The 14,959-nt window shown below is 44.7% G+C and overlaps 1 protein-coding gene across 16 annotated transcripts in view; it reads right to left on the bottom strand.

Moving 5' to 3' along the window:
- The window catches only part of MYCBP2 (MYC binding protein 2), a 380,821-nt gene that overhangs the window by 234,540 nt on the left and 131,322 nt on the right, over positions 1-14,959 (bottom strand). For 9 of the 16 annotated variants that reach the window (XM_069758078.1, XM_069758080.1, XM_069758086.1 and 6 more), the window contains exons 14-19: positions 9,369-9,527; positions 7,330-7,534; positions 7,096-7,247; positions 5,840-5,941; positions 5,615-5,665; positions 1,146-1,244 (exon numbers count right to left, since the gene is read on the bottom strand). In XM_069758078.1, coding sequence (XP_069614179.1) covers positions 1,146-1,244; positions 5,615-5,665; positions 5,840-5,941; positions 7,096-7,247; positions 7,330-7,534; positions 9,369-9,527 — 768 coding nt within the window. The remainder of the gene's footprint in view (positions 1-1,145; positions 1,245-5,614; positions 5,666-5,839; positions 5,942-7,095; positions 7,248-7,329; positions 7,535-9,368; positions 9,528-14,959) is intronic. The other 7 variants (XM_069758079.1, XM_069758094.1, XM_069758090.1 and 4 more) reach the window with 5 other exon arrangements.

Below are 14,959 nucleotides of genomic sequence, written 5' to 3'. Positions count from 1 at the left end.
AAATAATTTGGAATTGCCCTCCTTGTGTGTTGTGCTATTCCTCTGTTCTTTCTCTTAGATATGTATGAATAATATTGACAACTGGGTGTGGTCATCCTTTAGTTAGAGGGACACGTCCACGCACACGGTTTTTGCCCTCCATACACATTAGATACCCATCAGTCGGCTGATTATTCAACTGACAGCCCTCTTCCTTGAATCCCCCATACAGAGGGATACTCAAGCTCAGCAAAGTGCTCCTGTGCCCTCTATGAGAAAGCCACTGCCAGGCTCCTCTGACAGCAGCTTATTTCCAGGAGGATAAAAAGGCCAATGTACCAGACCACTATCTCCCCTAAAATCATCTGTCGGGGAAGAGTCGGGAGGTCCTCAAATATTAAATTGTCAGTCAATCCTGAAAACATTGGATTATTGGGCCAACTTTATAGTCAAATGTGTATGAAGGTTTATAATGTCTGATCAGCGCTAACAGCAACAGACTGAGTAACCACAAGCGTATACCATCGGATACATGGCCGATGACTGCAGCATTACCGAAACACTTTCTGGAGAAATCCAAGACTAGAAACCAAGCATCCACTTTTGATACAACTTTTTTTATGTTGTTTTTTTGTTAAATGCGCCGGCACAACCAGCATGTATGGACATACCTTATAGATCTTAAAATATTAAGAAGTTATACAATTGGATGCCTCTGTTTTATCACACAGCTACATACATACTAATATTGCCAGATCTATTGGTCAAAATGTGCTTTTGTTCGTGGTACAACCTCTAAGACCATTAGACAGCGCTATTCTAACTATAGTTTATGAGATCATTAACGCATCGCATCATTAATGTAAAGGTTATACAAAAATGGTACCACACCCAATATTAGAGCGACCAAAGAGCTCAGCTTCGCAAGCCTAACCAGCCGGGAACCTTCTGACGGGAAAGGAAAACGTAGAAATGAACAGACGACTTTAGGAGGAGGGACACGCATCATATCTGCTGTAAATAATACGACCTGAGAAGATCCAAGTAAGCCATTGGTGAGACATTCACCCCAGTGGAAAGATCAAGGTGCAAGAACAAGTGAGTGAGTTCAAGAAAGGACTGGGGTTTTCCATTTTCCTCTCCAGTGCGAAAGGAAGACTAAATACCTTTTTTCTTGTCCCGCTTATGCTTTAGCTGTGCTGGTAGAGCTCTTAGTCTGGCTAGAGCCTGCTCTCGGTGGTTCAAAAAATTAGGATATACAGGGCCTACAGGAAATACAAAGGGGCCTGAGGAAAGGCATTTTGCACATGCATGGGAAAACGAACAAAACGGAAACAAATGAAAAAAAAATTAAAATGGAAAGCAATGACAGTAAAATACTCCATGGAATAATGCACTACATTAACAGCTACATAACCATTACTTGTGACTACATTAGCGCTTATCCTAGGATATTCAGGCAAGTCAATATTGTTCATCCAGCTTAAAACAACTATTTTTTATTTAGTGTCCACAGCATGGAAAGTTATTAAGTTTGTATTGACTTCATTAGCCAACTCATCTTGTTGCTTGTTAAAAAATATAACCAAAGTGCTCCCCAAATCCCTAGCTTTCTGCAGGCTTTTCTTATTGTCGTGCACCATATGTATTGGAGTATGGATCCTGTCTGCCGCAGCGTGCCGGATATCCTCGCCTTTAAAGTGAGCACTCGCCCCCTCTGCAGACAGAATTACATAGACACCAAGGTCCCAATTCATTAAAGGGGCTGTTCTCTACTCAGACGCCCCATTCTGCGTCCTCTGGTGTCATTCCAGCGATGTCAGCAGCTGATCTCTCAGAACTTGCATGACATTGTCACATGAGCCCTGCAGCCAATCAGCGGCCTCTTCAATCTCTCTACCATTGGCCGTCACTGGAGGAAGTCAGAGCAGCAGCTCTTTTTCCAGGTGTCAGTTTTATCTGAAGGAAGAGAGAGTTAAGCGGCTGCTGATTGGCTGCAGGGCTCACGTGACAATGTCATGCAAGTCCTGGGAGAGCAGGCGCTGATATCATTGGAACGGAGCAGGCACTGGTGGAGAGTATAGCTGATATTTTACTAGAGGTATCTATGGTGATTAAGAAGGACTTGTCCAAGTAGTGTGCAACCCCTTTAAGACTGATGTTATGCATGCCAGTCTTAATAAATGGGACTGCTGGAGTAAGATGCACCCAATTAATAAGCACACGCCATTTAATGAATTTGGCACGTTACAAGTGACGTACGCTTCTGGCAGTACTTCACTCCAAGTTGCAACTGGAGTACATTTCCAGCATAACTGGTCATGAATTCTATGGTCCAGCTCAGCCAGTCCCCGTCCCTGCTCTGCCCATATTGGTGACCACACCATAAGTCGCAAACACGTTTAGACAACTTCCGAGCTGCACAAACATTCTTCTACAAATGAAAAGTAAACATGGAGTAAACACCTTCAGAATTCGAGACCCAAGCACAGATGTGACAATAAGAAAGCCTGGAGAAAGCTAGAGGTTTGATAGCCACTTTGCAATGAACTTCATTGGGTGATTTGATTTATTTTACCCCTTTATACGGTATATATTTTTTTATTAATTTCAATCCAATTTTTTTTTTTTAACCAAAAACTACATGCATTTAAATTATTTTTGTAATAAAAAAAATGAAAAGCAAGAATATAACTTAAAAGGACATGACAGCAACTGATACCAAATGTATTTCCAGTCTCTCTCAATATAAATATACAGGTACACTAAATTATAGCATCATCAAAAAGTTAATCAGCAGTGCCACAGGCTGATCGCCTCCATGCCACGCCGCATTGATGCAGTAACTGATGCAAAAGGAGCCCCGACCAAGTATTGAGCGCATTTACTGACCATACATTTCAGTAGGCCAACGTTTCGGATTTTAACATCATTATTTCAAGCTGGTGTTATAAAGTATTCTAATTTACTGAGATAATGACTTTGGGGTTTTCATTGGCTATAAGCCATAATCATCAACAATAACAGAAATAAACACTTGAAATAGATCACTCTATGTAATGACTATATAATATATGAGTTTCACTTTTTGCATTGAAGAACTGAAATAAATTAACTTTTTGATGATATTCAAATTTTTTGAGAAGCACCTGTATATGGAATTTATAGACAATTGATCACTGAGGAATGCAGGGCAGGGAGAACAGGTTGCACTAAGGAGTTACCAATATTTGTAGTATCTACTTAGAAAAGAAAATAAGTAGATATAAAAGGAGGAAGAAGCACGACAATGATCGATGGAGGACATAGACCAGATAAATAGGATATGGAGGGGAGAGAGAAAAAGGAGTAAGCTATAGACACCCAGTCCAGAAGCACATCAATTACAGAAAGAGTCTGTATGTATGCACCAATATAGGTCCACTATGGTTAATGCCACAGCTACGGATTAGAGAACAAAAAATAAACAAGACATGAATAAGGTCCCTCCACCAGAACGTGCCCATGTATTGTGCTGTAGGACATTGCAATTTTTTTCCATGCTAATTACTCAGTAAAATTTTCCTTAGCATTCACTGTACAGCTCCATTCCGGACCCATGTAATGGAGGTCCAATTACGGTACATCTTTAGGCCTGTTTCACACATCCGACTTTCACCGTTCAAGCACAAACCCTCACGTCCAGACTGGCTGGCAGGCAACGGACCCAAAGTCAAAAGCCTCATAAGCATATAACTCAGACTAAGGCCACGTTCACACAAACAGTATGTGGTCAGTATTTTACATCATATATGCAAGCCATAACCAGGAGTGGAGCAATCAGAGGAAAAAGTATAATAGAAACACGTTCCCACCTTCTGCATTTATCACCCACTCCTGGTTTTGGCTTACAAATACTGACCAAATACTGACCAAATACGGAGCGTGTGAACGTGGCCTAAGGAGAAGCCACTGGCCTGCCTCGTAAGAGGCGTCATTGAAAGGCCCCTTGCAGCACCCTAAATGTAATAAGACTGGAGCTTTCCATACTTTTGTCTCAGATAATTCCTAAATGGACACTACCAAGAGTTAATATTTACCACACATCCTGCCTGTCAACATGACCGGCACAGCTTTATTTTTGTGATGTCAATTTTAGCTAGATTCAGTATATATCTCATGATCTCGGCTTTATGAGCTGAAATGTTACTGAGTTAACCCTTTAAACTGGTATATTACATGTCAGTAAAGTGCACATTTCTTTTGAAAGGTTAGATCTTTACACTTACTATTTGGAATTTAATTCTGGTAGCACCACAGACTGAATATTAATTACAAACCTTTGAGTCATTTTTTAAAAATGTATACTGAGAAATGCAGAAAATACTAAAAAAAAAAAAAAAAAGTCACATACATCCTCTAATGCATATTATTCATGTCCGTTACAGCATAGTCCTTTACCGAAAGATATTAAGAAAATAGAATGGAAAATATAGATCCTACTATAAAAATCAACGTATAAATGATACCATGGTCACATGTCTGGTTTCTCCCACCACGACTCACTTTAGAAATTCATTCTCGCTGTACACACGTCTATAGAGCCCTGTTCTCACAAAGAAATTAAGACTGTATTGGACTTTTCAGCAGCATTCATATGGCTGGGAGACCTGTGGTCCATGTACCCTACATTAGTGTGTAGGAGTGGACACCCTAGGAGTGATACACTGCATGGAAACTAAAAGTAAGGGTATGTGCACACGATGCGGATTTTGCTGCGGATCCGCAGCAGTTTCCCATGAGTTTACAGTTCAATGTAAACCTATGGGAAACCAAAAACCCTGTGCAAATGCTGCGGAAAAAAACACGCGGAAACGCAGCGGTTTACATTCCGCAGCATGTCATTTCTTTCTGTGGATTCTGCAGCGGTTTTACAGCTGCCCCAAGGAAAACCGCAGTTGTAAAACCGCAGTGAAAACCGCAGAAAAAACGCGATAAATCAGCAGCAAAAACACAGCGTTTTTGCCCTGCAGACTTATCAAATCTGCTGCGGAAAAATCTGCAGTGGCCAAGAATACGTGTGCACATACCCTAAAGAGTCACAGAGGCGGGGCTGCATACCTAAAGAGTCAGGGGTGGGATCCTACAAACCCTTTTCTGCTTTGATTAACATCTCACAGGCCAGAATTCATTTTAACAATTCAGCTCTGATGGCATCTGGCAAACACGCATGCAGTGGAGAGAGGGGTACCGTCACGGGATCTGTCTACGCACAAAGCCACTGATGTTGGCATGTAATGATGTATCCCAGCATGCAGGGAGCCAATTAAGCCAGAAAGGGTTCGTCCAGGAATGGGCCAGCATTGACTCTTCAGGCGAGCAGCACAACCTTCATGATTTTTACTGGCAATATGCATGCAGTACAAGCAAAGAAAAAAAAGGATTAAGAGAGGTTATTTGGGCACTTTTGGAGCATAAACCATCCTGTCAGGTTCATTTTAATGGCGTAAGTTACAAGATTAGAAATTTTAGTATAAAAGTATCCTTCTGTTGTGGTATAAAGCCCTAAATACTGAAGTACAAATATTAATCCATTACTTTAAGTAGTACATACAGAGAACTGCAAAGCTCAATGCAAACACTTCGCAATTATTACCAGTTTTCAGGAAAATCGCCATACCTAAATTTCCATTTGGTTTATTATTTCCTAAAAAAGAATAAAATAAAATAAAATGTAATGCAAAAGAAAATCTGCACATATATATAAAGAAAAAAAAAATCATCTTTCTGGGATGAGTAAATTAAAGATAAAATTGAAAAATCTCTCACTTTGCCTTGCTCTGCAGTTTTCTCATTACACTACATTTCTGAGTATGTATACCTCTTCCTTCATCGATTCTGTGTCTCCGGTTAACCCTCTGTCTTTTGTCGTCTTGTCGTAACTGAAGGTGTTCATCGATGTTAACACCTGCCACAGGCACAGCTGAAACAATTCAAGATCGAAGAATCATATATGTAGCGCCATTTTATTGTTCTACCATTCAGGTTTTCTTAGGCTACTTTCACACTGGCGTTTTTTGCCAGACGCCGCAATGCGTCGTTTATGGCAAAAAACGCATCCTGCAAAGTTGTTTGCAGGATGCGTTTTTGCCCCATAGATTAACATTAGCGACGTATTGCGACGCTTTGCCACACGTGGCAACCGTCGTGCCGTGTTGTGGCGGACCGCCGGGAGCAAAAAACGTTACATGTAACGTTTTTTGCTCCTGACGGACCGCTTTTTCCGACCGCGCATGCGCGGCCGGAACTCCGCCCCCACCTCCCCGCACCTCACAATGGGGCAGTGGATGCGCTGGAGAAATGCATCCGCTGCACCCGTTGTGCAGTGCGTCAAACGCTAGCGTCGGAATCTCTGCACGACGCATTGCGACGGGGAGATTCCGACGCTAGTGTGAAAGTAGCCTTAAGCAGCGGCAGGAAGCTTGAACGTTACATTAACACCACCATTGTCTGGTGTCACACACATTCGCATTTGAAAGAGTGAAGATGAATCCAAGATGGCCGCTTTCACAATCTCCTCCATGTTGGTGACATAGCCCATCAGGTTTCCTCCATCCTCCACAGATGATGTCTAAAGCTCTATCACCTCTGCCTACCGGTTATACAGGGTGTCTCCAAGGTAAAGCAACTCCCATGTAATAAAACAAGCACAAGTACATGGCAGAGGGGCATAAAAAACGGTGCATGTGCAGCTTTGCCAATATTGCAGGTGCAGGGTAAACATACACAGCGCCTGCTACTCATCTGCTTTCAGAAACACTGACCCCCAAAGACTGCAGAGGGGTACAGCTACCAATGGCACAAAGTGTAGGAAAGTAGCAAATGTCTGCAGCGCCCAGAGCAGGAGAGAGAGGAGCTGTGCTGGAGAAGGACGGAGAGCGGGCATCTGGGAAGCATAGCCACTCAGTGGTCAGGTGATGGTCAAGAAAGGACCATATCCATTACTAAATACAGAACACTCATGGATGCGGGGCAGAAAATGGGACAAGGAACTTGATGTATACAATGTCCTGCATCTTAACATTATGCAAGATTTATTTAAAAAACAATAATGAATAAGAAATGTAAATGTCACACCTTTACCTAGAAGGAGATCCAGAGGAATCATCTCCTTCACAGCATCTAGGATTCCTCTCTGTCGTGCATCATGGCCATCCAACTCTCTTGCACAAGCCTTGCAGCATCCACACACGGCACAGCCTGACTCGCCGGAGCCGCAGCCACAAACCCTACATAATGAAGCACAATCCAAGGAGCCCACTTAGTAAGGAAATCATTGCCAGCTAAGTACACAGGGAAATGCTCACATACCCGCCTGGGACCCGATCTGGCCGCCCGCTGCTAACACAGCTGGCACCATATCCTGTGCAGTCTCCACACACGGTGCAAACCATGCAATGCTCCAGCTTCCACTTGTGCATCCGAGGCGGACACATTACAGATTTATCATCTTTTTCATCCAGCTCTTCCTCAAGGTCTTCATCCATGGCAGTTGCCATATTTTCTACACCAAATCCTAGAAGGCATAACAATAAAGGATGGTGACCTACTCCTAGATAGGAAAGCGCAAGTCTCCAAATGTTACTCAGCAAAATACTCGATGTTCCCCTCATAGCAGATTTTCAATGTTCGCTCTTAGACCTGGTTCAGCCAGTGAAGCTGGAAATCATAATTTGATTTTAGAGCCTATAGGGAACGTCAGCAGGATTTCACCCCCAAACTAGATTTAGATGTGAATGTATCTCTTATAAGGACAAGTCCAGAGACAACTTTACACTGCCAGTCTGTTCCCCCATTGCAGAGAAATCAGATCTGAAGCCTCTGTCACTCCAGCTCTATTTCCCGCCCAGCCCTGCAGCTTCTTCCTTAACTGACAACCTCTATGCTGTGTGACTCCAGGCAAAGGAGCGGTCAGTCCAACGGGAGGAAGCGGCGCTTGGTGGGGAGCAGAGCTGGAGTGATGGAGGCCTCAAATCTGCCAATGCATATCAATTTATACACTGATTTCTCAGTAACAAAGAAACAGACTGGCCATGTAAAGGTATTACTGGGCTCAGTGTTGAAAGATCTACAGGTATACATAAATAGTTTGTGGTGTGAAATCATATGGACAAATTCCCTTTAACACCTGGGCGAACACTAAATCAAGTCTGTAAAAAAGCAGATTACGGGTAAGTTCACACAGGGCTATTTTGCTGCGTTTTTTTCTGCAGCAAAACCTGATCATCTTGGCAGGAAAGAAGCTGTGCCAAAAACGCAGGTTCAGGTGAGTTTTTGGTGCATTTTTTGCCGCATTTTTGGTGCGCTTTTTTCATGCATTTTTTTTCCTCTTTGTGCATGCCAATAAAGTTGAGTTCACGCAAAAAAAAAAAAACTTTCTGTAGGTAGATAAAATAGATAGATTGATAGAATATATAGATAGAATGAATACGGTAGATAGATATAATGAATATACAATGAATAGATTCATAGAATAGATGGATTGATAGAATAAATAGGTAGATTGATAGAATAGATAGAATGAATAGACAGATTGATAGAATAGATAGAATGAATAAATTGATAGAATAGATAGATACATTACCTGCGGTATCCTCTTCCCTGGCATTTTCCCACGGTGTAGAGGTAACCTCGGGTCCGGCTGTGAGGGAGCGCGGGCTCGGTGATGTCACCGCTAGTTACTGAGCCTGCACCCGCTCCATCCGATTCATTCCCCAGTAGCTTACAGCCGGGAGCGGTCGCATTAGCACCTCCAATCACAGCTGAGCACTCTCCGCTGTTTTCTAACAGCGTGGGAAGCTCGGCTCACTCACCGGCGGGGATGATTTCCCCGTCGATCACAAGCGGTGTTTGCTGCGCTGTCATGCATATGACAGCGTGTCAAACACTGTATTGTCGGACTCCTCATTCAAGTGAATGGGGTTCGGGTCTGCTCTGCTGGATGACAGGAAGCATGGACGCATCATGCAGCCTGCCATCTAGATGTAGAAGAGCCAAGGGTGAAGTCACATCCAGCTGTCCTTGGCTTTTCTGCAGCAAATATGCCGCAAGAAAAGTCAATCTGCGTATTTGCAGCGTTTTTTCATTATCAATAGGTGGGAAAAGCTGAAAAAAGTGACATGCCCTATGTCAAAAAACCGCTGCCAAGCACAAAATACTGATCACACAAAAAACAATTTTTGTGCATGAGATTTCTGAAATCTCATAGCCTATGCTGGTACTGTAAAAAGCAGCTGAAAATTAGCATAAAAAAACGCTGCAAAAACGCCCTGTATGAAATTACCCTTACACTAGAACACACTTTATAGTGTTGTATTTTCATTATGCTTACTTTTACTTAATAATTTTACCTTTTCCACCTTGACTTAAAGCTCCAGTGTCTCTTCCACATTGTCCTTTATTATTCACTCCAAAGGTCCATACTTCACCTTTCTTAGTTAAAACACAAGTGTGGGCTTTGCCCATAGCCACCTGAGTAACAAAGTGTCCTTTCAGGTCAGTAACCAAATCTGTAAGACAAGAATTCAATTACAATGCAATGTAATTATATATATACGAGATGGTTGCCCGATTCTAACGCATCGGGTACTCTAGAATATGTATGTCCACGTAGTATACATTTCAAAAACCTGACCCTAGGTTCAGCACCTGTTCACACTGAGTAAGGCAAGCGTAGGACCCGATATAAGAGAGATGCCGTAAAGGGGTTACCAGGTACACATAAAATTGGCCATTTTTATGCGCTAAAAGCTCTCATTTTTCATATTTCTAGTGCAGTAATGCAATTCAAATTTCGTGTTTTCAAGTTTGCATGTTTTAGCGCTGCAGTGTGCTGCCTTATTTACTTAACTATATACGAGTTGGCGACTCTAGGTTCAGCACCTGTTCACACTGAGTCTATGTTTGGATGTGCAGGTCAGGTTTTTGAAATGTATTCTCTAGCCTTCTGATCGTGCACTCCGCCTCCTAGCTTCAGGTGTTTTAATTACAGCAGGTCCAATACCCCTCCACAGAGAGAGAGAATTTTAGTCTAAGAAGAGGTTTCACATGTACCCATTCAGATGGAGACGTTTATTCTCAGCGAGGTAAGGCAAGCGTAGGACCTGGTATAAGAGAGATGCCGTAAAGAGGCTACCAGGTACACATAAAATTGGCCATTTTTATGCGCTAAAAGCTCTCATTTTTCATATTTCTAGTGCAGTAATGCAGTTCAAATTTCATGTTTTCAAGTTTGCATGTTTTAGCGCTGCAGTGTGCTGCCTTATTTACTTAATTACAGAAAACGTTTGACCTCTGTCATTGCCAACAAAGGATATATTACAAAGTATTGAGATGAAATTTTGTTTCTGACCAAATACTTATTTTCCACCATAATATGCAAATAAAATGTTAAAAAAACAGACTGTGATTTTCTGGATTTTTTTTTCTCAGTTTGTTTCCCATAGTTGAGGTCTACCTATGATGTAAATTACAGACGCCTCTCATCTTTTTAAGTGATGGAACTTGCACTATTGCTGACTGACTAAATACTTTTTTGCCCCACTGTATTGCCCAGTTACATTGTATATTGCCCAGTGACATAGTATACAGCAGAGCCACATAGTATATTGCCCAGTTACGTAGTATATCGCCCAGTGACGTAGTATATTGCCCAGTGACGTAGTATACAGCACAGAGCCACATAGTATATTGCCCAGTGACGTAGTATATTGCCCAGTGACGTAGTATACAGCAGAGCCACATAGTATATTGCCTAGTTACGTAGTATATCGCCCAGTGACGTAGTATATTGCCCAGTGACGTAGTATATTGCCCAGTGACGTAGTATATTGCCCAGTGACGTAGTATATTGCCCAGTGACGTAGTATATTGCCCAGTGACGTAGTATATTGCCCAGTGACGTAGTATATTGCCCAGTGACGTAGTATATTGCCCAGTGACGTAGTATACAGCACAGAGCCACATAGTATATTGCCCAGTGACGTAGTATATTGCCCAGTGACGTAGTATACAGCACAGAGCCACGTAGCATATTGCCCAGCTATGTAATATTGCCCAGCCACGTATAACAGGTTAAAAAAAATAAATAAACATATACTCACCTTCCGCAGGCGCGTTGTAGCACTCTCGCCTGTGTGGGATGCAGGCGGCATCTTCCGGTCCGAGGGTGTGCTGACGTCGCGGTCACATGACAGTGACGTCACGGCAGGTCCTTGTCGTGCAGGACCTGTCATGACGTTGCGGTCACATGACCGTGACGTCACGGCAGGTCCTTTTCGCGCAGGCCTTGTGATGACGTCGCGGTCACATGACCGTGACGTCATGGCAGGTCCTTCTGCCAGACCATCCGTGCAACCGGAACGTGCCGGTTGCATCGCGAGGAGCGGGAAAGGCGGCGTAGGTGAGTATATAATAATTTTTTTTATTATTATTATTATTTTTAATATTCAATGTTTTTACTATTGGCGCTGCATAGGCTGCGTCAATAGTAAAAAAACGTTGTCACAAAGGGTTAATAGCAGCGGTAACGGACTGCATTACACCGCGGCATAACGCGGTTCGTTACCGCTGCCATTAACCCTGTGTGAGGGCAGACTAGAGGGGTGTATGCGGACGCCGGGCAGTGAGTGCGGGGAGTAAGGAGCGGCCATTTTCTTCCGGACTGTGCGCGTCGCTGATTGGTCTCGGCAGCTGTCTGTCATGGCTGCCGCGAGCAATCAGCGAACGAATAACTGTTACAGACAGACAGAAGGACAGACGGAAGTACCCCTTAGATAATTATATAGTGTGTGTGTGTGTGTGTGTGTGTGTGTGTGTGTGTGTGTGTGTGTGTGTGTGTGTGTGTGTGTGTGTATATATATATATATATATATATATATATATATATACATATACACACACACACACACACACACACACATATATACATACTAGCTATTGAACCCGTTCTACGCCCGGGTGGCGAGCATTTATATTGGTATATTGTCTCCATCCTGGTATGCGCTGCTCCATCCTGCGTCCCCATCCTGTCATGTGCTGCTCCATCCTGCGTCCCCATCCTTATGTGCTGCTGCATCCTGCGTCCCCATCCTTATGTGCTGCTGCATCCTGCGTCCCCATCCTTATGTGCTGCTCCATCCTGCGTCCCCATACTGCCTCTGACCCGCTCGGCGCCGAGTGCTGGGGGGCCTGAGCAGGCGGGGACACCGACACGCTGTGGGGGTCAGGTGCCGTTATCGCCGTCAGCTCAGGCCCCCCAGCACTTACTATATTCACCTGTCCTGCGTTCCATCGCTGAGCGCCGCCATCTTCCCGGTCTCCTGGCTGTGACTGTTCAGTCAGAGGGCGGCGCCCTCTGAACTGAAGGTTACAGGCCGAAGACCGGGAAGATGGTGGCGCTCAGCGATGGAACGCAGGACAGGTGAACATAGGCGATACTCACCCTCCTGGCGGTCCCTGCTTCTCTGTTGGAGATCGCGGTGTGCGTTCAGTGTGAACGCACACCGCAATCTCCCGGGAGCGTCACTCTGTGAGGCCCAGACTGCGCCGGCGCTTGCACAGTCTATAAAGGCTTCGGACAGAGTGACGCTCCCAGCGTTAGATTATAGATATAGATAGATAGATATATATATACACATAATATATATATTATATACACGTATATGTATGTATGTATATATATATATATATATATATATATATATATATATATATATATATATATATATATATATATATATATATATATATATATATATATATACATATACATATACATACATATTGGGGGACACAGGACCATGGGTGTTATGCTGCTGTCACTAGGAGGCTGACACTAAGCTGAGACACAAAAAGGTTAGCTCCTCCCCTGCAGTATACACCCTCATGCTGGCTTCCAGAGACCCAGTTCAGTGCAAAAAGCAGTAGGAGAATAATAATATATCATGAAACAGAGTATAACATGTCAAAAACAGTCAAAAACCGAAAAAGGTAAGAAGCCGAACAGGCTAACAGGGTGGGTGCTGTGTCCCCCAATGAGTGGCTCGGAGAAAAGGATTTTACGGCGAGTACACACAAAAATCCCTATTTCTCCTTCGCCACATTGGGGGACACAGGACCATGGGATGTCCCAAAGCAGTCCCTGGGAGGGAAACAATACAACCAAATAACTCCGTGTACCATCTGACTACAAATGCGCGACGGCCGCTTGCAGAATACGTCTGCCAAGGGCCGCGTCCACAGAGGAATGAATGTGGACATTGTAGTGCTTTGTGAAAGTATGCAGGCTGGACCACGTTGCGGCCTTGCAAACCTGCTCCGCCGTTGCCTGGTGCCGGATGGCCCAGGAAGCACTCATCGACCGAGTGGAGTGTGCTCTAATCCCCGCCGGGATAGGCCTGCCCCTGACCCCATAGGATTCCTGGATAGCAGATCGAATCCATCTGGCTATCGTGGCTTTAGACGCAGCCAAACCCTTTCTGTGACCCTCCGGGAGAACAAAAAGGGAGTCTGATTTTCTGAAATGAGCCGTTCTGGAAATGTACCTCCTAAGGGCCCGTACCACGTCCAGGGTATGAAGGGCTTTTTCGACCCTGTGTTTTGGCTGCGGGCAAAAAGAGGGAAGAATGATGTCCTCGTTAAGGTGAAAAGATGAGACCTTAGGGAGAAAGGCCGGAGATGGACGTATGACTTGTCCTGGTGGAAGGCAAGAAAAGGGGCCCGGCAGGACAAAGAGGCCAATTCTGAGACCCATCTGATAGACATTACGGCCACAAGGAAGGCAACCTTCCAGGAGAGGACAGTAAGCGGAATGTCCTGAAGAGGCTCAAAAGGGCCCCCAGAACCAAGTTGAGATCCCAGGTCTCTAACGGCATCTTGTAGGGTGGTACCACATGGGAGACCCCCTGAATGAAAGTCTTGACTTGAAGGTTGGCAGCGATCCTACGTTGGAATAACACGGATAACGCTGAGATCTGACCCTTGAGGGAACTCAGCGCCAAGCCGGAATCCAAGCTGGACTGAAGGAAATCCAAAATGCAAGGGATTGAGAAAACAAGCGGAGGACGATCTCTGAGTCTGCACCACGAGAAAAAGGTTTTCCAGGTGCGGTGATAGATGGAAGAGGGAGACGCCTTGCGAGCGCTTATCATGGTGGGAATGACCCGCTGAGAGAAACCAGCTCGAGTTAGAATCCAGGTTTCAACAGCCACGCCGTTAAACGTAGGGCCCGTGAGCTCTGGTGGCAGATCGGCCCTTGGCGAAGCAGATCTGGGCGGTCTGGTAACCGCCAGGGGACGTCTGCTACGAGCTGAACGAGTTCCGCATACCAAGCGCGACATGGCCAATCCGGGGCGACCAGAATGACCGGAACCCCCTCCGTCTTGATCTTCCGGATCACCTTCGGCAGTAAGGGAAGCAGAGGAAACACGTACGGGAGTTGGAACTGATGCCACGGGGATATCAGCGCATCCAATCCGATAGCCTGGGGATCCCGAGAACGAGCAATGAAATTGTGAACCTTGGCGTTCAATCTGGACGCCATCAGATCCACGTCCGGGGTCCCCCAACGAAGGCAGATCTGCCGAAAAACCTCTGGATGGAGTTCCCACTCCCCCAAGGCAAGGCCCTGATGGCTCAAAGTCCGCCGCCCAGTTTTCGACGCCCGGAATGTGCACAGCGGAAATGGTGGAGTGGTTGGCTTCGGCCCAACGAAGAATGTGGGAGACTTCCTGCATCGCCTCCCTGCTGCGGGTACCCCCTTGATGGTTTATATACGCCACCGCTGTGACATTGTCAGATTGGACTCGGATTGGGTGACCCACGAGCAGGGGGTGAAAGCGTCTCAGGGCGAGTCTGATCGCACAAATCTACAGGATGTTTATAGGGAGCCTCGACTCCCGAATTGTCCAACGGCCTTGGGCAGAGTGGTGTAGAAACACCG

The sequence above is a fragment of the Ranitomeya imitator genome, chromosome 3 (genome assembly GCF_032444005.1).
Source record: "Ranitomeya imitator isolate aRanImi1 chromosome 3, aRanImi1.pri, whole genome shotgun sequence".
NCBI classification, from domain to species: domain Eukaryota; kingdom Metazoa; phylum Chordata; class Amphibia; order Anura; family Dendrobatidae; genus Ranitomeya; species Ranitomeya imitator.
The sequence above is the reverse complement of the archived record's forward strand: the minus strand, read 5'-3'. Positions and strand labels throughout refer to the sequence as shown.